At 40.2% G+C, this 23,769-nt stretch overlaps 1 protein-coding gene across 1 annotated transcript; it reads left to right on the forward strand.

Annotated features, from left to right (window-relative positions):
• Positions 1-14,207: 14,207 nt before the first annotated feature.
• On the forward strand, positions 14,208-15,101 carry LOC134805713 (uncharacterized). Its single transcript, XM_063778959.1, has one exon. The coding sequence runs from the start codon at positions 14,208-14,210 to the stop codon at positions 15,099-15,101; it is 894 nt and encodes a 297-aa protein (XP_063635029.1).
• The last annotated feature ends 8,668 nt before the right edge of the window (positions 15,102-23,769 follow it).

Raw genomic sequence — 23,769 nt, forward strand, 5'->3', positions numbered from 1 at the left:
AAAGGAGTATCCTCCACAAGAAAGCGATCATTTGGTAAAACTTTTTTAATTCTATAAGGGCCTTTACATTTGGCCTCAAGCTTTTTAGATTGACCTGGTCCCGTCACTACAGCCCTCGCAATCCTAACTAAATCGCCCTCTTTGTATACTGTACTTTGTTTTTTGTTTCTGTCATATCGCTCCTTTGTTTTTTCTTGATTTTCTTTTATATTATCCGAAGCTTGAGACCGAATGTCCTGTATTGTTCTATCGTCTACATTTTTATCCTCAATCTCATCCGCGATTTCGTTTAATATGCCTTGTGACGGGTTTGTAACTGTTCTACCAAACAAGAGTTCCGTCGGTGTTTTCTTTGTGACGTCATGAACTGTCGTATTTAACCCTAACTGCACATCAGGGAGTAAATCTTCCCAAGTGTTCTTATTTTTGCCATGCACCATGGAACCAAGAGCAGACAAGATCGTCCTGTTGTAACGTTCGACCTGCCCATTGGCCCTTGGTGTAGCAACGGCGTTGAGGATGTGTTTCGTGCCAATTGACTGTATAAAGGTTTTGAATTTCTTACTTGTGAAGCTTGTGCCTCTGTCTGTTATTAACCGCGTAGGTGACCCAAAATAACTGAAAAGCGTTTTAAATGCCCTAATGCTTTCCTTAGTTTTAGTGCTTCGAACAGGAAAAAGGCTTACGTATTTTGTGAAAGCATCCACCATCACTAATATGTAAGTAAAACCGCGTCTACTTTTTGGGAATGGGCCGAGATGGTCGGCGTGGAGTGTGTGGAACGGAACGTCAACCTTTGGGATGGGGTGTAGTAGTCCCTCTCGGGAGCCTGCTGGCAACTTATGGTGAGCGCACTCAAGGCAAGCGGATACGTATTTTTTTATAAATTTACGCATCTTTGCGAACCAAAATGAGGAACGTATCCGCTCTAGCGTCTTCTCAAACCCAAAATGACCTACGCTGTCATGGTTAGCTTTCAGAAGTTGCCAACGGACTCCTTTTGGGACTACCCACCTCGTTCCACCATCTTTAAGTACGCGAAAGACCCGTCCATTTTTAAGTGTATAATCCTTGTAAATACTAACGATCTTAGGTGTCTCCGGGTCTTCAAGCATATCCTTTATGCGTTTGATTTCGTCATCAGAGGACTGCACAGTGGTTATCCAATCTTCAGTACCAACGGATAAAACATCCAGTGTATGTGTTGGCTCAGGACCCACTGATACAGGTCCCCTGCTGAGGGCATCAACGTGTGACATTCTTTCACCCGGACGATATTCGATGGTGCAGTCGAATTCTAAGAATTGTATCCACCAGCGTGATATGCGTGGGACAAGGTCCCTTTTAGTAAAAGTCGACCGTAAGGCGTTGCAATCACTGACTATGGTGAACTTTATACCGATAAGGTATGTACGAAATTTACTCAGAGAATTCACAACAGCAAGCGTCTCGAGTTCAAATGAATGTAGTTTCATTTCATCAGGCTGAGTTTGACGGCTATAGTAAGCGACTGGCCGCCAGGCATCGGATTGTTTCCTTTGCATCAGTATGCCTGCAATGCCGAATTTGCTGGCATCTGTATGCAATTGCGTCTCTGCAGTATGGTCGTACAATGCTAGAACAGGCCTATCTACTAGTTTCTCCTTTATGGTTTGAAAAGCTTGGTTCTCTGAGTCACTCCACTACCAGGGAGTATCTTTCCTCAAGAGGTTCGTCAAAGGCCTCGCTAATACGGCGAATCCCTTAACGAACCTCCTGAAGAAACTCGCCAACCCGAGGAACCTCCTTATTTCGTGTTGATTGGTTGGTGTTGGGAATTTGGCTACGGCTTCAGTTTTTGAGAGCCCGGGCCTTATACCATCCTGATCTATCTCAAATCCAAGGAAATCAATTTTCTCTTGGAAGAAGTGACACTTTTCCATTTTTAAAGTAAACCCTGCTTCTTTCAACAAGCCTAACACCTCTTTGAGACGTTCAAGCCCTTCCTCGAAGGACTTGGACGGTATCAAAATATCGTCCATATAAATTACGACATAGCTCACTTTAGATTTACTGAGGACTTTGTGAATTGCTCTCTGAAAAACGGCAGGAGCGTTTGCCAAACCGAATGGTACCCGGTTGTACTCATATAAACCGTCGGGTGTGACAAACGCTGTTTTCTCGCGGGAATTCTCGGCTATAGGAATCTGATGATAGCCTGAGGCTAAATCTAGGGATGTAAATAACGACTGGCCAGAAAGCTGATCCAATAGATCCTCAATATGTGGCAAAGGATAATGATCTCTTTTGGTGCGGCTGTTGAGAGCGCGGTAGTCTACGCAAAGGCGTTTTTCACCCGACTTCTTTTTGACTAATACGATTGGGCTCGCATAAGGAGACTCGGACTCACGCACTATTCCATGATCCAGCATATCACTAACCATGTCCTGAACTAGCTTACGCTCGGAATGAGCTAGACGATACGGTCTATATACTACTGGAGTAGTGTCCTTAAGGTGAATCTCCATCTCAGTCACGTTAGTAAACCCTAAGTCGTGCATTCCAGTTGAGAAACAATCTTTAAATTCACTTAGTAACTCTTCGCATTGGCGTTTCTGGCTATCGGTTAACTGTTCCCCACATTTGGGTCTTACGGATTCCTGAGGGAGCAAGTCATTTGAAATATGCAAAACTCTCTTACTACTACCTACGAATTTGGCGCGAGTAATAAGGGTGTTTTCTTTAAAGTGTAGCGGTGTTGAGCTAACATTCTGAATAAAAAGATTGCAGTTAACACCTTTAACTTGGTATTCACCTGGCATAAGGTAGTATTCTTGCCCAACGGGACCCCTAATCGACCCATTCACATAAAAATTGCCATGACAAGAAATGTTAGACTTTACTGGAACAGATATCATTTCACCTACATCGATGGAAACATCACAAGCCGTATTTAACTCAACTTTAATATCATCTACATGTTCTGTTCGTTCAAACTTCAATTCTTTCGGAGTCTTAATAATCGTCAACGTAGGTCTCTCCGTATAACTATGTCCAAGTAAGATGTTACATTTCATTAAATGGTCATCTACTATAAATACTTCTACATTCCTTTCTATAATGCCCTGAACCTCTATATCAGCAAAAGTAAAACCCAATGGTAAGTATGGGACGTTACCTAGGCCTGTCAAGTAAGGACCCGTAACTTCCTTCCAAGTAATACCCAATTGCAAAGCAGCATTTTTCTGAATAAGAGTAGCCTCACTACCTAAGTCTACTTGGCACAGAATGGGGATACCGTTTACGTTTATTAGAATCTTATATTTGTCGCTAGTATTTTCAGACACTGAAACTCTAAGAACACTTTTCTCCTTAGGTGGATTTTCTTTGGTTTTTGTACAATGTAGAGAATCGTGACCAATAAAGTTACAAGTAGTACACTTTAATAGGGGTTTGGGACATTTAAAGCTAGGATGTCCCACACCCTGACAATTAAAGCACTTAATAGTTCCCTTCTGGCTATTACTTTTAGTTGCGCTACCGTTAACATCACTAGGCTTTGATAAAGAACTATTTGTGTTACCTGGACGCCGATCGCGGTTCATATTATTTGCATTATCTAATTGATTTCTATTATTCGATTTTATGGTTTTAAAGAATTCAAGTACATCTTCAGGCTTGTCAAATTTGGCTGCTTGGGCGCCTACGCGCACACCTCTGTCATCAATCGCGTAAAGTAAACAGTCCACAGCTTGCTTTCCAAATATCTTACATCTATTCAAAAGATTAATTTTGGCAAAGTAATACATTTCAAATGATTCCCCAGGGCGTACCCGTCTATTAAGCATATCAGTTAATAATTCAGCGTAATTTTCAGTGGCTGGAAAAGATTCTCTCAATAAATCTTTCCACTCAGTCCATGTATGCTTAATTGAGGGTAGACCCTGATACCAGGTTTTCGCAAGTCCAGTAAGTTTTGGCAGAGCGTAGTGAATCGTTTGTTTATCGTTCCAGTTATAAATTTCTGAGCATTCCTCGACTTTATCGAGCCAGACATTTACTGTCTGCTCTTTCGACATAGGGTCAAACTCAGGTATGACATTATTTAAACTCGAGCCAGAAAACGATTCACTATGCCCAGTCTTTGATTTTAATAATTTTACAAACTCATCAAGAAGACTTGATGTTGCTTTGTGCTTCTCATTTTTATTTCCATCAAAGTCAGGGCTGCGTTCCTTAGCAGGTGTTCTTAGGCAACGATCACGAATATGACGGTGGTTTCGTGGCGTATTTTTGCTACGGGCTTGGCCACGAGAGGCACGCAATGCTGGCAAAGAACGCACTTCCCGCTCGTCGTTTATTCGTGAACGTTTGCAACGTACCTCACTTTCAAGAATCTTGAGCTGTTCTCTTTTCCGTATGAGCTCCTGCTCTCGCTGTCGCAGTGATTCAGTGCTATCGACGCTTGAACTTCGGCGACGACTGCGGCTAGGCCTGGTCCGCGAAGCGCGATCATCACGACGACTGCGACTGCGACTTGGCCGTGTCAATGAGTTGCGGGGTCTGCGTAGGCTGCGGCTGCGGCTGCGGGTATGTCGCGTTCGCGTACTCCGATCATCACGGCGACTGCGTCCACGGCTGCGTCGCGAGCCTCCAGGCCGCTTTCTTTCAGTATCTTCGTCACTCATTTTCTGAAACTCGGATACATTTATGTCAGTTCTTGAAGTTGGAAAGCCTTAAACAAATTAACAGAACATAAAAGTCAGTGGAATCGATCACTCGGTCTAACGTTACATAAATTTATGTCGGAATAAGATAATTAGTCATGTATTTCAATTATTAAGAATGAGGGTAAGTCACAAAAATCACCTTATTGTAAAGTATTCTATTCTTTTTTTCTTTTTAAATCCATATTCATCCAATCCATGTCTGTTTATTTTCACGATTAATTGTACACAATGTATATAAGTATATTTATTATTTCTATTTTTAACTATATTTTTGTATTTTATCGATATTTGAAGTAATTAAAAAATAACTTTTATCAACCGTTTCTCTTCAATCCATGTTCATCTGCTTCAAAATGTATTATTTTTATTACTAAAAACACTAAATACATATAATATTATTAGTTCTTTAATATTTCACTTATATTTTAGCAATTGCTCAACGTTTTCAAAAAAAATATTAAAGATGTCGGTAGGATTCCAATTTGAAATCCATATGCATCAGTTCACTGACAGATCATTTCTAAAATAAACGATACTTAATATGTTTAAATATTTAAATTCTTTCTATTTTCACTGATATTTTTGGTATAGCTACTCATTTTTTTATTTAATTTGAATTCAATAACGTTCGAGCTAATGGCGTGGTATACGAAAAGTTTGTTTATTTTTTTCGCAACGATCCCTACTTCTGATATGTTACGATATTTCAAGGGTAAAAGATAGTTTTAAACAACAAGTAACGAATCAAATGTTTATTATGCAAAATATCCAACTATTCAAAGCAAATACATAAATATTCAAAATGTCACCAACCTTACGCGAAGACGTCTCGTTCCGAAGTGTCAACTGTCAACCGTGACCGACCAGTTGTGACGTAGCCATTCGTTCACTATGAATTTAGCTAGCAAAGTGTTGCCAGTGCAATATTAATAGTCACGTTACACAATATAGGCCGATAGCCGGCTCCCAATTATATCAAAATTGTTTGAAAAGGCTATGGCCAACCGAATGTACAACTTTTTAGAGAAATTCCATATCTTAGACTACAACCAGAACGGGTTCCGTAAAAATCACTCCACTACCCTGGCGGTGTACAAGTATATACACGAGGTTCTAAATTATCTGAGGGATAAACAGCATGGTATTGGACTGCTTTTAGATATGACCAAAGCGTACGAAAAAGTTTCGCATACAATACTCTTGAAAAAATTGTACGGAGTAGGCATTCGAAATGAAGCGCATCATTGTTGGCTAAAATCTTATCTACATAACCGAACGCAGTGTGTGCAGATACAGCACTACGACGAAACAACTGCTGAACTTAGATATGTGCAATCAGATACAACGATAATATATATTAATGACTTGCCCAAGGTAATGAAACAGTCGTGTATACTATTTGCGGACGATGTATCAATATTATTTAAATGCCCCAATGACCACGACATAAGCAGTGACATTAAAGGAACACTAAACGTAGTAGACAACTGGCTACGCGACCACTCCTTAGAATGAAATACCACAAAAACAAAATTAATTCAATTTCGGCCATATCAAAAAGATGCCCTTGACCTATCAGCTTTGTCATCAGAAACTGGTATAGAAGTCAGCGAGTTTAACTTATTAGGAGTATTTATCGATACGCGCCTAAATTGGAAAAAACATATAGAGGAAACAAAGAAAAAAATATCTCGGTTCAAATACGCCTTAGGGATACTTAAAAGAAATACTCACAGTGAATGCGCACTATTCTGTCTATTACGCATATGCGTACGCCTGGCTGAGGTATGGAATTATATTATGGGGCGATAGCACTGATATTAACGATTTATTTGTTTTACAAAAAAAATGCCTCCGTGTTATTGTTAACACCCATGAGCTTGACAGTTGCAAAAAACATTTTATTCAAAATAATATGCTAACCTTACCATATACATCCTTGAAATCGGGTTATTTGTCAGAAAACATCGTTATGTTTGAATTTACAAAAAGTGCGCGCCGCCGTAACAACTTAGTCCTTCCGCCTCATAGAATTCATATGTACAAAGTCGGACCATACTATAGGTGTATACAAATATATAATAAGCTCCCAATAGATATTAAGAACGAGACCGATTTCAACGTGTACAAGAATAGGCTGAAGACCTTTTTAACCTCAAAAGCCTACTACTCAGTCGAAGAGTTTATGACAGATACAAATTTATGATTTGACCTAGGAATTACTTTGTTTGTTTATTAATTAATGTGCTAATTACTTGTAAATGTATTATAATAAAATGTGGATAACGTACTTATGAATTTGGAACCTTTTATGAATTTTATCAATTTAACCATAAATTAATTTCAATTTAAATTACTTTTATTTTTACTTTTGTTTTAAATTACTTTTATTTTTATTTTATTTCAAACAACTATGATTATGTCTTACATGTTTTACTTGAATCTGTATCTGTATTATTCCTTTATTTTAATTGTAATGAATTCCTATTGTTTACTTGAATGCTACTTTAATTTGACTATGTAATAATTATATTTAGTAATTAGTTTTAGAATATTATCTGTTGCTATGCCCTGACAGGGTAACCATGCATGCACTTAATACATGTTAAAACCTTAATGTAACCATGGTTCTGCAATAAATTAAATGAAACAATTGTTAGAACAATATCCTAACGTTTGGCGCAATGAGCTCGGTTTATTTAACAAGTTCAAGGTCACGTTGCGTCTCAAGGAAAATTCATACCCAAAATTCTTTAAACCGCGGTCTGTTCCCTTTGCCTTAAAAGCCAAAGTAGAGGAAGAACTGGATAGGTTAGTAAAGTTAGGTATTTTAGTTCCCGTGAATTACTCAAATTACGCTACCACTATAGTGCCTGTGCTTAAAGAAAATGGTAAGGTTAGGATAGCTGGCGACTTTTCCGTGACATTAAATAAAGATTTGGTAATTGACAAGTACCCCCTACCTCGAATAGAGGAGGTTTTCGCCAAGTTAGGCGGTGGCGAACATTTCAGCAAAATAGACCTTAAAAATGCATATAATCAGTTTCTATTGGATGATTCATCGCAGGAACTCACGACCATAAATACCTCAAGAGGATTATTTAAATATACAAGATTAGTGTACGGCTTGGCTAATGCGCCGGCGATTTTCTAAAAATCTATGGAAACCCTTCTCACAGGTATTGAGGGCGTGAGTTGCTGGCTTGATGACATTTGTATAACAGGGCCCAATAAAAAGGTGCATTTGGAAAGGTTAAATTTGGTTTTAAATAGATTAAACGATGCGGGCTGCGTTTACAAAAAGAAAAATGCGAATTTTTCAAAACTAGTATCACCTATTTAGGTTATGTTATTAATAAAGACGGGCTACAGACATGTCCCACTAAGGTTGAGGCCATTTTGAATGCACCAGAGCCAACAAATGTGACAGAGGTGCAGTCGTTTCTAGGTTTAGTTAATTACTACAGAAACTTTATTATATTTCTTAAGCTTCATTCTTCAGATATAAAAACCAGGTAGTCCTTTAACCTACTAGGCAACTCATCGCATGTTTAAAGTGGGTAGAAAAAACTTTAACTCGAACAGGTCTATCCCCACTTGTCCACCTAGCCTTGGTGGGTAGTAAGGCTTGCCGCCATTGCTCATTCTTTATTCTTGCGAGGCAACGAACGCACGTAAAATCATAATTTATTTCAAAGTCGTTTACAAAATGCCTAAACGTAGTGCAGAGGAAAAGATAGCACATTATACGCGTAAAATTCAAAGAATACAAGAAAAGAAACTCAAGCGAAATCGCCGAGTTATACCAGTGCTACCAGATTCTTCAGATTCTGAAGAAAAATCAGGTAAGTGTAACTATTTTTTCATCACACTTGCTCGGAAAAGATGTATTTACACGTAGGGCTTGCGGGCGGGAAATTGAAATTTTCGCCCTAGGGCGGAAAAAATCTTTTCCGAGCAAGTGTGATGAAAAACACTTATTTACACGTAGGGCTTGCGGGCGGGAAATTGAAATTTTCGCCCTAGGGCGGAAAAGTGTTTTATACAGAAGTTTGTTTTTATTAATTCTCCTTTTTTTCCTTACAAGTGTGATGAAAAACATTGTGTGTGCCACGGGCGGTAAAGAAATTCCGAACTCGTGAACATTTTAAGCCCTCGCTTCGCGTCGGGCTTAAAATTGACACTCGTTCGTAATTTCTTATTTCCCGCCCTTAATACACAATGTACTATTGTAAAAACTTACACTTTGTGGTCAAATATCATGCATTTAGTGCCGCGCGGGCCGTGAGTCCACATCGGTAACTATAAACCTGGGGGGCGGCCGAGAGTCGTCACGAAGGTAAAACTAGCTTGGGGGTTGGCCGCGAGTCAACACGATAGCAATGTGTATAATATTACCTCATAAATATTATAGTATATTTAAAACACCTTATGGGTTTTATTTGTAAAAACATTTGTAGCCTACCCTCGAATTAAAAATATTTATTTTCTATTTTTAGACCTCGAAAATATTATCGACGATGCCCCGGTGATTGAAAATCGGTTTATAGAAACTTTATTTATGTCTAAGAAATTACAGGAATTTCACTTATAAGACTACTTATAAATAGTTAACTTAAGAAAATTATAAGTTACGCAATAAGCAAGCACGATAATGTTCAATAATACACAGTTGCATTTAGATTTAAACTAATGATTCAAACACAGAATAAACTAAGATTGGACCCTAATGGTCTTAACATAAGCTTTAGATTTAATTGGTTAGTAATTGGTACATGCGAGGGTATCTTTTTTGTTCGACTCATGGCTGCCAGGCTTGTTTACGGGGCCAGTTAAACCAGACCTTTAAGCAGTAGTTAATTATCGGTTGTCGTAATGACATTATTTTAATAAATTAATTGATATTTTTATGTTAAATATGTGTTTGTATGTAAGGTAATAAAGTAATTTTATCCTATATATTTTTTTTTATCTTTTCCATTTATTTTTAATATTTAAAGAACATTTGTTTATTTTACGCTTTGTTAATAAAACCAGTGTATATGTATATTTTAATTTTAATTGAGATGAAAATAGGAGTTTTAAGCCTGTTTTTATGCATATATGTATTAATTTTATATTACGTTCTATGTAGGTATTTTTCTTTTTTTTTATTATTTTAATTATAGTAATTAGTTTAGCTTTTTAGATCTGCAGTTTTTTTTTATCTGTTTATATAAATTAACTATATACAATCGCAGAAGTAGGTAAATAACTTTTATTATTTAATTTTGGCAGGTGTTTTAAATGAAATTAATTTATTAAAGATTTTTTTTTTTACTGGTGATAATTTAGATTAGATGATACTATTAGTGTTATCTGTTATGTGATATTGTTTATAACATGTAATTTTAATTTGCTTTTGAAAGTATTAAATGGTTTGATATCTTTCAGAGTTTTAGGTAGGTTATTATATAATTTAGCACCATCATGCATCAAATTTAGGGTTCCGTATCTGGTTCTAGGGAAACGTAGTGCTAAGTGATCCGCGTTTCTGAGTTTTATTCTTTGGTATTTACTTTTTGTGTTGAAGGTAATTTCCGAATGTATAGTACCGTCTAGTATTTTACGTATTAAAAGACATGTTTTATATACGTGAATTTGTTTTAAGTTCATGAGACCTGTTTTTTGATATAGTGTTTTTGTAGGTGTTAGATAGTCGTAATTGAATAGTATTTTAATAACTTTGTTTTGCGCAATCTGGAGATCTTTGAGATTGGTCATTGCTGCATTGCCCCAGATTTCAGCAAGGTATTCCAGGTGGGGTTTAATTAGGGCATTATAAATATTAATACGAACTTGTTTAGGAAGGCAGTTTGAAATATTGCGCATAGCGGCTGTTAGAGACGTTATTTTAGGTTTTGTTTTAGCTATATGTGCTTTCCACGTGAGTTGACTATCAAGGATCAAGCCTAGGTACTTTTCGTGGTCTTTCTTTTCTAAAAGTTCGCCATTTATATACAAGTTTAGATTTTCTTCAATTTTTTTATTTTTAGCTGAAAAGATAACATAACACGTCTTAGCGGTGTTAATAGTTAATAAATTACTTTGAAACCAGTTGAAAAGTAGGTCTAGATCTTGCTGTGCCTATTGGATTATACTGGAGAGCGAGGATCCAAAATAAAACAAACAAGTGTCGTCCGCATATAAGGTTAAATGGCCCTGTAGTCCTGCTTCATGTAAATTATTTACATATATTAAAAAGAGCAAGGGACCTATAATCGAACCTTGTGGTACACCACAATTTATAGGCAGGGGAGAGCTTTCATGCTGACCTAGTTTAACTATTTGATGCCTATTTGTAAGGTAGGACTCGAATATGCTGTATGCCTTGTCTTTTATTCCGATTTGTTTTAATTTATTTAAGAGCAAAGGGTGGCTGACTGTGTCGAATGCCTTTTTCAGGTCGACAAAAACCCCTAATGCAATATTTTTTGAGTCTATATTGTTCTTTAATTTAGTAACAAGGTCTATAGTAGCAGAAGTTGTATTGCTTTTTGGTCGAAAACCGTATTGTCTTTTAAACAAAAATTTAATGGAGTTTAGGTAGTTAAATAGTCTGTCATGAATAATTTTTTCGAAAAGTTTAGAGATTGTCGGTAAGACGGAGATTGGGCGGTAGTTACCAGGCTCCATTTTCGACCCAGACTTGTAAATTGGCGATACTTTTGCGATCTTGAGGGAGTCTGGAAACTCGCCATTACTGAAGCACGTGTTTATACAATCAGTTAGTTCATTCGCTATTGAATTTTTTATGCATTTCAGGGTCTTTGTATTAATACCGTCTACTCCAGCACTTACGTTTGAGTCTAGGCAAGTAATGATTTTTAATATCTCATCAACTGAAGTTGGTTTTAGTTGTTTTAGCTCATTTTTAGTATTTATATCTAAGGGTACATTATTTATTTGTCTAAATCGAGTTGGAATATCGTTAGATAAGTTAGAGCCAATAGTTGTAAAATATTCATTGAAGCACTCGCAAATTTGTTGTGGTTCTGTAAATATTTTATCTTGATACTGGAGTTTAGGGGGAATGTAATGAGATGTAATTTTGTTTTTGGACAACGCGTTTATGAGGCTCCACATCTTCTTTGGGTCATTTTTGCACTTAGCAAATGCGCTATGGTAATAATTTTTCTTAGTTTTGGTGATGTTGGCTGTTAATTTGTTTCTCTCTTGTATAAATTTTTTGCGTATTTCTTCGTTGTTAGGTTCTTTCTTTAGTTTTCGCCACAGTTCGTCTCTTGTAGTAATCGCCGAGATAATAGTTTGGTTAATCCAATCATCCTTGGGAAGGTTCAATATTTTGGTTTTTACAGTCTTCGACCGTTCTATAGCTGTCTTGATGTATTTTTCTAGTTCGGAGTAAGCATGGTCTTTGTTTGTGAGGTTTTGATCCAATATTATTTTGTGTAGTTTATCATAGTCCACTGCCTCATATTTTATTTTGTTTTTTCGTTTTGGATATCTTTTTAATAGTTCTAAGTATATGTGTTTGTGGTCGGACATTGCTGAGTCTATGATATGGAAATTAAAATGATCTTCTAGTAGATTGGTGTAGACGTGGTCCAGGATCGTCTTGCATGTTGTCGTCTCACGGGTGCAGAATTGTTCTTCGATATTATTCAGGATGCAATAACCGGATTCTTCGACTGTAGAAATATATTGTGTTGTTGTTTGGTCACGTGACAGGAGGTTGATATTAAAGTCGCCAAATACGATCGATCTCTTGTGTAGTTCAAGTTGCTGTTCAAACGTTGTTAAAAATTCGCTAAGATTTGTTCTACCGGGCCTATATACCACTCCAATATTGAGGTTATGTTTTGTTAGTGATACCCATAGATAATTGTTTCCTCCTGAGTATTGTTCAAAAGTCGGGATGTGATCAATGCTGTTGTGGATAAATATTGATACACCACCGCCTATTGTGTCAGTCCTTGTACTAAAGTAATGAGAATATCCTGGTAGTTGTAGTAGTTTGGCTTCATCTTCTGTTTTTATCCAGGTTTCAGTAAGCAAAACTAGGTGTGTTGTTTTCGGAATACTTTTTAGAATACACTGGAGCTCATCAAATTTCCCTGGTGTAACTATGCTTCGCACATTAGCATAGAGGAAGTTAAGGGAAATCGAGTTACAGGATATTTCTTGGTATTTGTCGAGTATATAATAGTTAACTTTGTCGGATTCGATTGATGTGTCGCCGTAGGTATTAGTTGGCGATGAAGTTTGTGGGCCCATTAGTTTTTTGGAGGTTGTTCGATAATCGCTGGGTTACCTTTTATGTATTTAATGACTAAATTTTGTTCACCGTTTTTCTGACGCTGTGATAGTTCGTCCCGAAGGCACTTTAAATATTGTTGTTGTTTGTAGGTCTGGTCTGCGTAAATTTTTATTCCAGTTTTTATGGTACTCCTTTTACGTAGGATATTTAGGGCAATTTTCTCGGTTTCGAAATACGCTTTGATTGGGCGGTTGGTCTTGTCACCGGTTTGTTTACCAATTCTATAAATTTTCAGCGGCGCGGGGCAGTTCATGTCTACAGACTGAATAATTTTCTGTACTTCGTTTATGTCGTAGTTTATTTTATCAGATTTATTTTCTGCGCTCAGCTCCGGAATACCGATGATAATAATATTTTTCTGCCTTTGCGTCCGATCCTGGAGCTCCGTAAGAACTTGTTCATAGTCTACCAAGTTACATGACTGCGATGAGGATGGCTGTGAGTTTTTTACAATATCCATATCACTTCGGAGACAGTTAATACTGGTTTGGTTTTGAGCACACTGAGTTTTTACCTGGTTTAATTCAATTTTTCGGTTATTTTGTTCTTCAGTCACTTTGTATGTAGATACCCTTATTTCACTTATTTGGTCCTTTATTTCCGCGATATCTTGCTGCATTTTACTCATCAACACGTTTTGGGAAGCAATGAAAGTATTCAGAAACGATTTCATATCAGCTCTGAGACATTGAATGTCTTCCCGTAATGATAAGTCCGGGTCGGGTTCTTTACGCTTTCTAAACGTTATTTGAGGTTTATCTGAAGGATCTTCATCTGCTAGTCTTGATAAGTCGGGTTGGGATCCTCCTATGGAATTTTTAGGCGAACGAGGTGTCACACTCATAATTGCACGAGTTTGTATTTTAGTCCGTATTTGTATGCAGTTAAGGCTCAATACACTATTGTTCAGGTAAGAAACCGCATACACCACGATGCTGTCGTCAAGCGAGTTAAGTAGTAAACAACACGGCAACGTATGGTCGTAAGTCCTTATCACTCGCACAGGAATATGAAGACTATTACTATTAGTTTAAGAGTCAGTTTCTATTTGAAGGGGTAATTATTAATATTTTAAATAATAGATGCACTGTGGACAGGTCCGGCTCGCTTGCTTACCGCGCGCTTCTCATCTTACCGCGCGCTTCTCAGATAACTTCTCAAATAACGAAGAATTGGAAATGCCTGTCCCAAATTCGAATGAAGAACCGCCACCGCAACCTCAAGCGGAGGCAGGTGATATTGAGACAGCCCCTGTACTGGACGCGGAGTTACTGACAGCTCTTGGGGAGGCCACAGACGATGCTCCAAAATATGGCGAAAATATCCATCCCGACTTGGCACAAAGATGGTTACCTATATTACGTAAAGGTATGGACAAAGAAGCCAAGGACAAACTCATAAAAGAGTACAGTATACCAGAAAACTGTAAATTATTAAGAGCACCGTCCTTAAATGCCGAAATCTCTGCGGCAGTTACAGACATAGCAAGAGGTCGCGACAAGAAAATCGAAGCAGAACAACAGCAGTTAGGCGTTGGATTATCTGCTATAAACAGAGCCATGACCTTACTTCTAACGACCGATGATAAACAAAGTAAGGTACAAGCGATAAAAATCCTATCTGACGGATGTCGGATTTTATCTGACCTACATTACTCAGAAACGCAGGCCAGAGTAAAACTGGTCACTCCAGGATTAGACAAAGTCTTTCTCAATCTGATTCAAGATGTCGAGAGAGACGAGACCCTCTTCAGCAGTAAGCTCTCAGAAAAGATTAAGGCATCAAAGGCGATCGAAAAACAAAGCTCTCAGATTAAAAAGACAGTCACGACCCCAGCCAGCTCAAATACATTTCAGACTGCAGGTCCATCGTACTCTCGGTACCGGGGAAACTGGACGAGGCCCGCTCGCTTCCAACCGACGAGCCGACGAGGGCGCGGCGGGCCACGCTGGAGCACGCCGGCAGCTTACAGACCGGCAGCGCCGACCCCGCGCAGCCGCAGCCCAAGACAGCTTACACCAGGCCACGTGCGAAAGCGCGACAGTAACTCAGGTACACGCCGGTCGGCTTAATGCTTTTTATAATTGTTGGGTCAATGTTACGAATAATAGGACCATATTAGACTGGATAAAATACGGATTTCCAATTCCGTTTACCGGGCCTATTATTCAATCTGTAAAACCTGTCAATTCATTTTCATGCCATGAGAATCATGAAATGAATTTAGCTATTCAAAATTTAATTGATTTAGGTGCTATTACTGAATGTCAACAAAGCAATGATCAGTTTATATCAAAGGTATTTTTACACCCTAAATCGAATGGTAGCTATAGGTTCATTCTCAACCTAAAAAATCTTAACAAGTTTGTTGGTAAATCCCATTTTAAAATGGAAGACTTTAGGACCGCTTCAAAATTAATTCCTAAAAATGGATTCATGGCTACCATCGATTTAAAGGAGGCATACCTACTAGTACCTATAGCTAATGCCGATAGAAAGTATTTGAGATTCGAATATAACAATATTACATACGAATTTACCGCATTGCCATATGGACTTTCAGTAGCACCTAGAACTTTCACCAAAATCATGAAAGAAGTAGTTACATACTTAAGGAAACAAGGATTTACATCGACTATATATCTGGATGATATTTTATGTATTGGAAGGGATTATCGCGAATGTAAACAAAACGTAGAAGAGACTCTTCGTCTACTTGAGTGCTTAGGATTTGTTGTAAATTATAACAAGAGTTCTTTACAGCCCCAACAGTGCTGTAAATTTCTAGGTTTTGTTTACAACTCAGTGGAAATGTCAATATCCCTTCCTTTAGAGAAACGTAACAACATAGCACAGCTATTGAAAAAGTTTATTAAATTACCTGTTTGCACAATAAGAGAGTATGCTCAATTGTTAGGAGTACTAACAGCCGCATGCCCAGCAGCTAAATACGGCTGGTTGTATACTAAGTTGCTCGAAAGGTACAAATTCCTTGCTATTCAAAAATATCGGGATTATGAAGTAAAAGTAAAACTCTCGTCTGAAATTTTACCTGACTTGATTTGGTGGAGTAACAATATTTATGAAATTTCTTGTCATTTAGGTAACTCGAAATTCGATTTGGAAATATTTACAGACGCGTCGCGTACTGGATGGGGTGCATTCTGCGGCGGTATGTGTGCAAACGGCGCATGGAAAGACGAAGAACAAACATTCCACATAAATTATTTGGAATTGTTAGCGGTCTTTCTAGGTCTAAAATGCTTTGCGCGTAATAAATATAACTGTGCCTTGTTGTTACGTGTCGACAATACCACCGCGATTAGTTACATCAATCGGATGGGAGGAATCCAGTTCCCCCACTTAAATAGCCTAACAAGGTCTATTTGGCAGTGGTGCGAAGAGCGTAAGATATGGTTGTTCGCGTCTTACATCAACACTAAGGATAATGTAGATGCAGACAGGGAATCCAGAACAATTAATCCAGATATTGAATGGAATTTGAGTAAGGAAGCTTTTGACCAGATAACCTTACACTTTGGATTGCCACAAATTGACCTCTTCGCTTCTCGTACCTCTGCCAAATGTCAGACATATGTATCATGGAAACCAGACCCTGACGCTCTTACCGTTGACGCCTTTACAATTAGCTGGTACAATACATTTTTTTATGCGTTTCCGCCTTTCGCACTCGTTCTCAAGTGTTTACATAAAATCATATACGACAACGCCACGGGTATACTAGTATTCCCGTATTGGCCGTCCCAACCGTGGGTCCCGCTATTATTAAGATTAATAATATCTGATATAATATATTTTGACCCAAATAATCACATTGATCAATTTCGTTGTTCCAGAACTCGGAATCAGAAATTGACCCAGTTTACCCTGGCGGCCGCGAAGCTCTCCGGAGCGCGTTTTCAAGTAGAGGAACCCCAGATGCGTCACTGAGTCTCATGCTAGCTTCTATCTCGAAAAATACATTACGTCAGTATGACGTTTCTTATAAATTGTGGTGGAAATTTTGTTTAAATAATAATATAGATTTTTATAGGGGTTCGATTTCTGCTGTTCTGTCATTTCTAACGGAGGAATTTAATAAAGGATCATCATACGGATCATTAAATAGTCATAGATCCGCACTGTCGCTCCTACTTGGATCTAGGAGCACCTCAGATGACCAAATTAAAAGATTATTGAAAGGTGTATACAAATTAAAACCCATGATTCCTAAATATAGTAATACATGGGACCCTCAAGTGGTCCTAAATCATATTGCTTCATGGACTCCTAACAGGGAAATTGGTCTTGAAAAATTAACTAAAAAACTGTCGATTTTGTTAGCTATATGTACTGCACACAGTAGTAGAAGAGCCGGCCGCAAAATTTCTAACCGACTTGATACCACGATGAAATGCACAATGGTTTCCCAGAAAAGTTATGCTAAGTCCGAATTCGATAGTCTGCCACGGCGGAACTTGCCGAAAGTACGAAAAAGAAGGCCACTTCCGGTGCGAAAAAAGGGGCTGATTTAACCCATCTGATACCGAGATAGTAGTTATGGCAGCAGTTAGAAATTTACATGTAGACACAGAAAAGCGAAGTCTGCCACTATTTTTTTTGCCGGAAGTGCTTGGCAGACGCTCTCAAAGGTGACCATCGGGACCCCTAAATTAACCCATCTGATACCACCATGAAACCAATGCCAGTCGGTAGGTATGAACTCTCATGTCAGGAATATATAAGTCTGCCAAGGCTTTTCCTGCCGAAACACCATGGCAGACGAGATTATGTAAGCAAGGTCGCCATCGGTTACCCTACACTAACCCATCTGATACCACCATGAAACCAATTCCATTCGGTAGGTATGAACCCCCATTTTAGGAATATATAAGTCTGCCAAGGTTTTTCCTGCCGAAACACCTTGGCAGACGAGATTATAAGCAAGATGACCATCGGTTACCGTACACTAACCCATCTGATACCGCCATGAAACCAATTCCAGTCGGTAGGTATGAACCCTCATTTCATGAATATATAAGTCTGCCAAGGCCTTTCCTGCCGAAACTCCTTGACAGACGAGATTATGTAAGCAACATCCGCATCCGTGGGACCGGTATACGTGATTACTGTAGGCTTATTTATTACTTTATGCTTTTACATATTTGTATATTATTATGTTATTAATGAAATATATTTATAATTTATTAAACCTATACCTAATACATTGGGAATTCATTACCTGCTTACGGCAGTAGTAGGGAGTAGTGGGTGAGTTCTGGCTCACTTAGCCAGGCCAACAGTCCCTCCCCCTTTTTTTCCCTTGTTGAGGCCCTGCAACCTTACCTTGAACCCAACCTAATGTCATTGTAGCTCGAATCTAACCTAATCTATTTTTATTGCTTTTAGAAAATATTCTAATAACAATTATCTACTTTTGCAAAGTTAAATGTTGAATTCTTTATTTCGCAAAATGGAATTTTAATGTGACTATAATGTATGTGCAATCTACTTAGAAACTGGGTTTAGAAATATAAAAACACACATTTTATATAGGATAATAAGTTTATTCAAGTAATATTCTGAACATATGAGATATAGTAACATCATTACTTATTCTGTGTACAGTGGAGAAAACATGCAAGTTGACATTTTTCGTTTTAAAATAAAGATAAACTAAACAGTATTTGCCACAAACCGATGTTAAAAAACTTTGCAGTTGTTGGTTGGCATAATACCATCTCTTACAATTTCTCTTCATTAACATTTTATGATACCTTCCTGTTTTTATTTACTTAATTTAATTTTTTACTTTTTATGTGATCGGTACTTCATTTATTTTAGATTTTGGGCTAATATTAGTTTGTTAACCGACTTCCAAATCTCAAAGACGGAGGTTATCAATTCAATTGTATGTTTTTTTTATTTTTTTTATGTTTGTTACTCTATATCTCCGTCATTCCTGGACCGATTTTGAAAATTAGTTTTTTGATTGTATGTATATGCATACAGATTGGTTCCGTTTTTGTCAAAACCCAGTTCTGATGATGGGATCCATGAGGAATCGAGGGAACTCCTCAAATTTTAAACGCATACATATAGTGATTTTTGGGTTTTTATCATCAAATTAAGCATACACATTCAAAAAAGTGACATTTGATGAAGTGCAACTGCTGATGATGATCAGAACGGAACTCTTCAACGACGCATAGGTCTCGTTTGGCGATTTGTCGTCTTCGTTATGTTTGTTAAGCAAGTCAAGTTTTTAAGCCACATTTTTGTCAAGCTCGAGTTCTGATGATGGGATCCATGAGGAATCGAGGGAACTCCTCAAATCTTAAAGGCATGCGTATAGACATTTTTGTATTTTCATCAGAAAATTAAGGATTTTCATTAAAAACTGGCGCATTTGATGAAGTGGAACTGCTGATGATGACCAGAACAGAACTCTTCAACCACGCATAGTTCACGTTTGGCGATTTTTCCTCTTCGTTATGTTTGTTAAGCAAGTCAAGTTTTAAAGCCACATTTTTGTCAAGCTCGAGTTCTAATGATGGGATCCATAAGGAATCGAGGGAACTCCTCAAATATTAAAGGCATAAGTATAGATTTTTTTTGTATTTTCATCATAAAATCAAGCATTTACATTAAAAACTGTCGCATTTGATGAAGTGGAACTGCTGATGATGACCAGAACAAAACTCTTCAACGACGCATAGTACACGTTTGGTGATTTCGAATTTCGATTTTGACTTGGACTGCGACCCGGACTCGGACCCAGAACCGGACTCATACCCGGATCCGGTTCGGACCCGGACTCGGACCCGGACTTGGAATCGAACTCGGACCCGGACTCGGACTCGGACACGGACTCGGACTAGGACCCGGACTCGGACTCGGACCCGGACTCGGAACCGGACTCGGAACCGGACTCGGACTCGGACCCGGACACGGACTCGGACACGGATTCGGACCCGGACTCGGACTCAGACTCGGACCCGGACTCGGACCCGGACCTTGACCCGGAAAACCACTATAATATATATTATATTATAATTCTCTTTATTCAATTAGGGTCTTAGGTTAGGGTTTTACAATGTGAGTATAAAAGTAAAATATAAAAACACTTACAAAACAATAAAAAATTATATAAACACATTATAAAAAACCTAACCTACCCTAGGCTACCCCGCCAGCAGCGGGGCAAGGCCCAAGCTACCGGTGGTCAGGGCTGCAGAGAGAGGTACCGGCGGACTATCCGCGCCGTGTCCAAGATCACCGCCTTCTGCATCTGACCCTTGATCCAACCACCCAGCGAGAGTCTCTCTAGGTGTTGGTCGAGACTCTTCGCTATGAGACCGTTCGCTGACACAACTATCGGAACAATGATCGTCGAGTCAACATCCCACATGGCGGTAATCTCATGAGCTAAGTCTAGGTACTTGCTGGACTTGTCCTTCTCGGCCTTCACGAGATTCTCATCATGGGGGATGGTGACGTCGGCGAGCACGGCCCGGCGCTGCGATCGGTCTATCAGCACGATGTCAGGCTTATTGGCGACAATAGTCCTGTCAGTGATGATAGATCGATCCCAATAGAGCGTGGCACGACCATTCTCGAGAACAGGTGCAGGTAAGTACTTGTAGTACGGTACTTCGCGGTCCACAAGGCCGTATAGAAGAGCAAGTTGCTGGTGAATAATCCTGGCTACGAGATTATGTCTGTGCAAGTACTCACCATTAGCAAGATGAGAACAACCGGAAATGATATGCCTGAGTGACTCTCCGGGACGGCGGCATGCCCGACAAATGTCGACCGTACCGTCCTTCAGGATATATTTCCGATAGTTGTTCGTCATCATCACTTCGTCCGCAATTGCACAGGCAAAACCCTCGGTTTCTCCGAAGAGGTCCCCGAATCGTAACCAGTTCACCGACGCGAGCAGGTCCACATCGGGTCCCGTGAGGGCCTTGTAGAACCGCCCGTGTAGCACCTTATTCTCCCATGCCGCCTTGCGATCCGCAGTACTTAGTACCACAGGTTTGCGCCAGTTCTCGTTTGCCAAGGAGAGCGGCGTGAGGTTCCTGTCTACTGCCACCATATCACGATGCATCCCACACTCGTTGTTAAGGAAATAATTCCTGAGATTGTACACCTCGCGGTTGTGGAGATCCTTGGCGTTTAGGAAGCCTCGGCCTCCACACTTCCGTGGGATGTACAATCTCATAACTGACGAGCGTGGGTGTAGCATGCGATGTGTGGTGAGCAGTGATCGGACCCTCCGATCCAGGGCGTCCAGCTCGGTCTGAGTCCACCTTAGTATGCCAAAGGAGTATGTGAGGAGGGGCATTACCCAGGCGTTGAAGGCGCGCACTTTGTTGCCTACTGACAAAAGACTGTTAAGGACTTTTGTGAGCCGACTGAAAAAGCGCTCCTTCACCGACCGTCTAATACCCTCGTCCTCAATACCCAACGACTGTGACATACCAAGGTATTTATAGGTTTCTGATTCAGAGATAGATCTGAAAGACATTGTCTCAGAAAGTTGTAAATTTGTTGAATTTACAACCCTCCCCCACTGTACATGCATAACCGCACATTTATCGACACCAAACTCCATGTTGATGGCACTACTGAAAACTTCGGTTGTTTTCAGTAGCTCCAACAAGCCTTGGGTATTTGGTGCAAATAATTTGAGGTCATCCATGTACAGAAGGTGAGAAATAACTTCACCCTCTCTCCGAAGCCGGCAACCTAGTCCCAAATCCTTCAGCAGGGTGCTGAGGGGATTCAGAGCTAGGCAGAACCATAGCGGACTCAGACTGTCGCCCTGAAAGATTCCTCGCTCAATCCTTATAAAATCCTGTGGGCCAGGTTGGTCATCCCCGCCTTCTGGTTGACGAAGGACTGTGGTCCACTGCCCCATACACGCGCTTAGGAAGGCTCTCAAAGCTGCATCAACTTTGTACAGCTCTAAGACCCTCCCCAGCCATGAATGAGGCACCGAATCATAGGCCTTCTTGTAGTCAATCCAAGCGGCTGAGAGGGCCCCCTTGGTCCGCCGGATTTGTTGGCAGATGGTCATGTCTATGAGGAGGAGCTCTTTAGTACCACGGGACCCAACCCTACATCCATTTTGAGCAGAGGCCAAAATATTGTTTGCGACAATGTGCGCGTCGATTTTTGTTCTCAAAATGGATGTAAGGAGCTTGTAGAGTGTAGGCAAGCATGTGATGGGTCTGTAGTTCTTCGCTTCCGTGGTACTACCGGACTTATAGAGCAGAAAGGTGACACCAGTTGTTAAGGAAGGTGGGAGAGAACCAAGCTCGAGGGCTTGTTGAAATTGTGCTGCCAAGCAGGAGTGCGAGCATCGAAACCATTTTAGCCAGAAGTTGTGCAATCCATCCGGCCCAGGACTTTTCCAGTTCTGGGCCGTGCGGATGGCACAACTTACGTCATCGGGGCTGATGGTAACTGCCCTCATAGGTTCGATGGACTCGCACTCACGCTCGATAACACTCATCCAACTCCCCTCGGTGTGTCCGACAGGCATCGACCAGATGCTACGCCAGAAGTCAGTCATGGCAGTAGCATCCGGCGGCCGCGTGTCGGGCGTACGAAGGTTGGTTTCCTCCCACTTTCGGTACACCTTCCTTTGGTCACTTTGAAAAAGGCGATTCTGCTGGAATCGCTCCACACGCTCTCTGTAACGGCGAATACGGTTTGCCCATGCATAGACTTTCTGCTTTAGAAAGTCGATGCGCTCTGTGACATTGGCCATGTAGTCGCGGGGCCTGATATCCGTCCCCACGAACGCCTGGTTCACAAAGCGCATTACTCGGGGGCGATTGTTGCCCCCCCTGAAGCAGATTAGCTTTGCGATGAGAGTCCTAAACGAGCTGATACGTCGCTCGATCCGCGCTTGCCATGCAGGGACACCTCCGACGGTCCTAGGTGCACGTTCAGCGTCCGGGAACTTGACGCGAGCAACACGGCACGCCGCGATGGCTCCGCAGTACAAGATCGAGTGCGTATCATCTAAATCTTTACTAGTCCGTAAATGTGGCTCTAGTAAAGCGTTTAGGGCTCCCATTAGCGCTAGATTGCGTCTATTCATAGGCAGACGTGGTAATCGTGACCTAGAGTTGGTTGTGGCGCGATATTGCGTAATCACCCCTTCCAAAGTCCTCCTCAGTTGCTCATTAGCAGTTGTACTCACATTCTGACTCACGAGGTCCCCCTCGTCGGTACAGAAATCAACCCGTGGCGCCCCCGGTGCCAGGTCGGGTGCGGGCACCGGATCCGGCGACGTGGCAGGCAGATCCCGCACCGAGATGGAGTCCGCGCGAGCAGAGAGAGCCTCCTGGCGAAGCCGATCAAGTGTCGCGTCATCCAAGCGCTTTAGCCGCTGAATGACGCGCACCTGATCCGATAATCGCTGCTCCGACACGGTGATGGTGGGTTCAAGAGTCTGAAACAGAGGCAGTATTCTCGAACGGTAGGCGGACAGCTGTGTTCCCCCCTCTGTAACCCTATAATAGGCGCGCATGACATTCTCGTTCATGTCTCGAGTCCATCTCATGCGTCGCACTATACCACCGGTAGCGGGAGCCGTGGGCGGATTATAATTATTATTATTACACGTAAATTTGTTCACGAAGAAACCGTGTACCGACTCTTCATGCCATTATATTTTTAATTTGCTGTTATTCTCTACAAATCGACACTAAAAGTATCAAA

The sequence above is a fragment of the Cydia splendana genome, unplaced genomic scaffold, assembly GCF_910591565.1.
Source record: "Cydia splendana unplaced genomic scaffold, ilCydSple1.2 scaffold_50_ctg1, whole genome shotgun sequence".
In the NCBI taxonomy this organism is placed as follows: Eukaryota; Metazoa; Arthropoda; class Insecta; order Lepidoptera; family Tortricidae; genus Cydia; species Cydia splendana.

Excerpts from the sequence above, each read along its gene's own strand:
- LOC134805713 (XM_063778959.1), top strand. The coding sequence starts at position 14,208 with ATGCCTGTCCCAAATTCGAATGAAGAACCGCCACCGCAACCTCAAGCG.